Genomic DNA, 4,334 nt, shown 5'->3' with positions numbered 1-4,334 from the left:
CCCCCCGCCAGTCCGCGCGCCCGGGCCGGGGCTAGGCCCCCCACCGCCGGGTCCCCCGGGGCTGCAGTAGCAGCGGCGCCGCCCGCGGCTCCCGCTGGGGCCCGGGCGCCGGCCCCGCTCTGCAGGATGGGCACGGTGCTGTCTCTTTCCCCTGCCTCCTCGGCCAAGGGCCGGAGGCCCGGCGGGCTGCCCGAAGAGAAGAAGAAGGCGCCGCCTGCGGGGGACGAGGCGCTGGGGGGCTACGGGGCGCCGCCAGTGGGCAAGGGCGGCAAAGGCGAGAGCCGACTCAAGCGGCCGTCCGTGCTCATCTCGGCGCTCACCTGGAAGCGCCTGGTGGCCGCGTCCGCCAAGAAGAAGAAAGGCAGCAAGAAGGTGACACCCAAGCCGGCATCCACGGGCCCCGACCCCCTGGTCCAGCAACGCAACCGCGAGAACCTTCTCCGCAAGGGCCGGGATCCCCCCGACGGCGGTGGCACCGCCAAGCCCCTGGCGGTGCCAGTGCCCACCGTGCCCGCGGCTGCTGCCACCTGCGAGCCACCGTCGGGGGGCAGCGCGGCCGCTCAGCCGCCGGGCTCGGGAGGGGGAAAGCCTCCGCCACCGCCTCCCCCAGCCCCGCAGGCGGCGCCGCCGGTGCCTGGCGGCTCGCCGCGGCGGGTCATCGTGCAGGCGTCCACCGGCGAGCTGCTGCGCTGTCTGGGCGACTTCGTGTGCCGACGCTGCTACCGCCTCAAGGAGCTGAGCCCCGGCGAGCTGGTGGGCTGGTTCCGCGGTGTGGACCGCTCGCTGCTGCTGCAGGGCTGGCAAGACCAGGCCTTCATTACGCCCGCCAACCTGGTGTTCGTGTACCTGCTGTGCCGCGAGTCGCTGCGTGGGGACGAGCTGGCGTCGGCCGCCGAGCTGCAGGCCGCCTTCCTCACCTGCCTCTACCTCGCCTACTCCTACATGGGCAACGAGATCTCCTACCCACTCAAGCCCTTCCTCGTGGAGCCCGACAAGGAGCGCTTCTGGCAGCGCTGCCTGCGCCTCATCCAGCGGCTCAGCCCGCAGATGCTGCGGCTCAACGCCGACCCCCACTTCTTCACGCAGGTCTTTCAAGACCTCAAGAACGAGGGCGAGGCCGCCGCCAGCGGCGGGGGCCCACCGAACGGGGGCGCGTCCGCCGCCTCCTCGGCCGCCAGGGACAGCTGCGCGGCCGGAGCCAAGCATTGGACTATGAACCTGGACCGCTAGGGATACCCAGGGGCCGCGCCCATCCCCCTCCCCAGCCCCCGACACACACTCGGACCCCCCGGGACCACCAAGCCACCGCCGCTGTTACCGCCGCTCAGCGCCCCGGCTGGGCAGAGGAGGAGCCGCCCATGCCCCTCAGGGGAAAGTGGAGGCCGGGACACCAGAGGCCGCGGTGTTTGGATTTGCTGGGCGTGAAGTGGGGACGGAAGATGAGCGCGGGAAGGGCACTCCAACCTCACTCTTCCCGTCTGTCTGCGCCCCCATTTCTTCATTTCTGCCCGGGTCTTCCCCTTCCCTTCAGTCCATTCCCCCTCGGTTTTGTCCATTTCCTTGCCTCCTTTTTGTGTCTCCATTTTTCCTCCTGTCTGCATTCCTCTCTCTCTCCTGTTCCTCTCTTTCTTCCTCCCTCTCACTGCCTTTCCATTTTCTGTTCCTTGGGCGTGTGTGTCCGCATCTCTACCTTACCCCTTGCTTGACTGTACCCCATGGCCCCTCGTTTCTCCTCCTGCACCTGTGTCCCCATCTCCTCTTCTTGTTGCTCCTGTCATGTGTCACCGTCTTCCTTCCTGTCTGCCTTCTTCCTCCACTTGTGTCAGCTTGCATTTTTTATTCCTGACTGAGTTCCCACACCCCCTTCCCCAGATCAAAGGGAATATTAGTTTTTAATTTGGATCGACTGAGGTGCCAGGAGAAACTGCAGGCACCCAGACAGCCACCAGGATGGCCCCTCGCCCCACCCCCACTGCCTCTCCCCACCTTTTCCAACGTGTTGCATGCTGGGAGCTGGGGGGGTGGAGGAAGGGGCTGACGGCTTCTTTCAGGAGGCTGAGGTTTGGAGGCAAAATCAACCTGGGAGACCACCCCGGCCGCGGCGCCTCAGTGGACAGGTGGGAGGAGAAGAAAACTTCTTACCTTGGGGGAGGAACATCCCGCTTCCTTATCCTTAGCTTTTTTGTTTCCCCTCCCCACTGCCCCTTTTAATTTATTTGGTTGTTTGCGGAGGGAGGGGGGAGGCTGGGCTGGGAACTGTCCGAGGTGCTGAGCTGAGGCGGGACAGGAATCCTCCCGGTAGAGTACCAGGGAGTGGGTTGGGCCTGGGGCCGTGTCCAAGGTGCCAATGATGCGGGCCGACAGAGCGGACCGCACTGTCTGTCTGTCCGTCTGTCCCGGAAAGAACTATAAAGCGCTGGAAGCGCCTGCAGATGGTTTTGCGCCGGTCTTTCTTTGGGCCCCGGGAGGGAGGGAGTGGGAGTGGTAGTGGAACTGTCACGGCCAGGGCAGGAAGGCAAGAGATGGGGCTCTAGTAGGGAAGATCAAGTCCCTGAGAACTTCTCCTCCTCCCCATCCCCACCCCCGCCATCGGCTTCCATTTTACAGAGGGTAAAGAGTAAAGGGAGGTAGCTGAGGGTGAGGCCTGGTGATAAAGCTGAATCCATCCCCCCACTTCCGCCTCCATCTTGTCTGACCTAGCTCCTCTTTAGTGCCTGGGCCACTTAGAGACCGAATGATAGGGACAGCGGGAATTGTGCCCTTTCTGTGATGTGACCCATTGAGGCAGAACTAGCTAGTCCTTATTACTATTTTCCCCTTCCTCCCCATCTCTCCCCACCATATATATTGGTCAAGAGTACAGTCGGGCCTAAGTCTGTATTCACCACTCCCAAGTGGGGCCTGTCTGCCACACTTCTCTCCTTATCCCCCAACCACCATGGGGCTGCTTCGACGCTGCCCCGGTCGCACGCCCACTCAGGAGTCTTGGGAGGCTCATCCGTGCTTGAGATTCAGACTTTTGCCATTTATCCCCAAGAAGGGGCAGCTGGGGAGAAGGAAGCCATTCTCCGGTATTGAAACAAGAGGGAAAATGTGCTATTTAGCCTGAGATCCCTGCTCTGTCCCCATTGCCTTCTTAGCCACGTGGCTAAGCGCCCTGTTCACTGTTTCATTGGCCCAAAGAGGCCTGGCTTCAACAGAGTGCCGGCAGCTCCGACCCTAGTCCGGCCGTGGCGGAGAAGATTCGGAAAGAACCCGGCGGGGCCGGCCAAGACGAGGCCCGGGTTCGCTGTCCGTGGTGCTGAAGGGCGCGCTCGGGTGGGGTCGGGGCTTGTAGGGGCAGGAAGAGTTGCAGACTCGGCCTCAACTAGATCTTCCGGATAATTTGGGAATAGGGTGTCATCTATTCTGGCGGCGAGTTACTGAAGTCTGGCTCCAGAACCCAAGAATGTCGGTTCCCACTTGCCCTCCCAGGACTACAGGACTCGACTCCCCTGGCCTCAGCCCAGGGCCCTTGTAACCTGCCTGGAGCCGGAAATCCCCAGTCCAGATTTGTGAATCGAGTTCCCGGAGGGAGGGGGAGAGCTGGCGGAAGGGAAGGCGGGAGCAGCCGCCCATTGGCTGGAATTTGGCGCAGTCAGCGTGGTGCCGTCATCTCTCTTGGTTTGGGAGGAGGGAGGGAGGATCACTTGGGTCACCCCGCGGCTGTCGCCATAGTAACCAGACTAAGCAGGCGGGGCAGCCGCTCTTCTCTCCCACCTCTGGCTGGGGAAACAATCCCGGTCCACCTTATTTGGAACTAGCTAGTGAGACTAGCTATTTGATTAGAATTTCTGAATTAGAGGAGCCTAAAGGGGATGGGAAAGAGAGCAGAGACCCTACACAGACGCCCCCCTCAACCCCCAACAAACATCCTGCGTTTGGATACTGCCCCTGAACGTTTAGCCACAGCACCCACCCTTTACTGCACACACACACCCCTCCAGGAACTTGTGGTCTGGCACTTGGAGACATAGAATGAGAAAAAAAGCCACAGTGAGTAACATTTAGTTAAATCTCACTTTTGACATGCCCCAAGGCATGAGACACTGCCATAATCCGATTAGGAGGGGAGGGACTGGAGAAGGATCAACGTGAATACATGGAAGAATTTAGCCTCCTGGGTCAGACTTGTCAGAGTCCTGTTTCCTCAGGGATTAAGTGGGAGAAGTCGTAAGGAGAAGGACCCCTTCTTCTGAGAAGGCAAGGGGTGGATGGAGTAAGTGCAGAAACAGAATAAGGTATCTTCTTTCCTGCCCTGGAGTTAACCTGGGGAAAGCGAGTCCAAGCTGCTG

General features: G+C 61.4%; 1 protein-coding gene across 1 annotated transcript; it reads left to right on the top strand.

Moving 5' to 3' along the window:
- Positions 1 to 7: 7 nt before the first annotated feature.
- On the top strand, positions 8 to 2,438 carry CDK5R2 (cyclin dependent kinase 5 regulatory subunit 2). Its single transcript, XM_017856917.1, has one exon. It carries the CDS (start codon positions 127 to 129, stop codon positions 1,228 to 1,230), a length of 1,104 nt encoding a protein of 367 aa, XP_017712406.1. The 5' UTR covers positions 8 to 126; the 3' UTR covers positions 1,231 to 2,438.
- Positions 2,439 to 4,334: the final 1,896 nt, after the last annotated feature.

The sequence above is a fragment of the Rhinopithecus bieti genome, unplaced genomic scaffold, assembly GCF_001698545.2.
Source record: "Rhinopithecus bieti isolate Rb0 unplaced genomic scaffold, ASM169854v2 scaffold_42532, whole genome shotgun sequence".
NCBI lineage: Eukaryota > Metazoa > Chordata > Mammalia > Primates > Cercopithecidae > Rhinopithecus > Rhinopithecus bieti.
The sequence above is the reverse complement of the archived record's forward strand: the minus strand, read 5'-3'. Positions and strand labels throughout refer to the sequence as shown.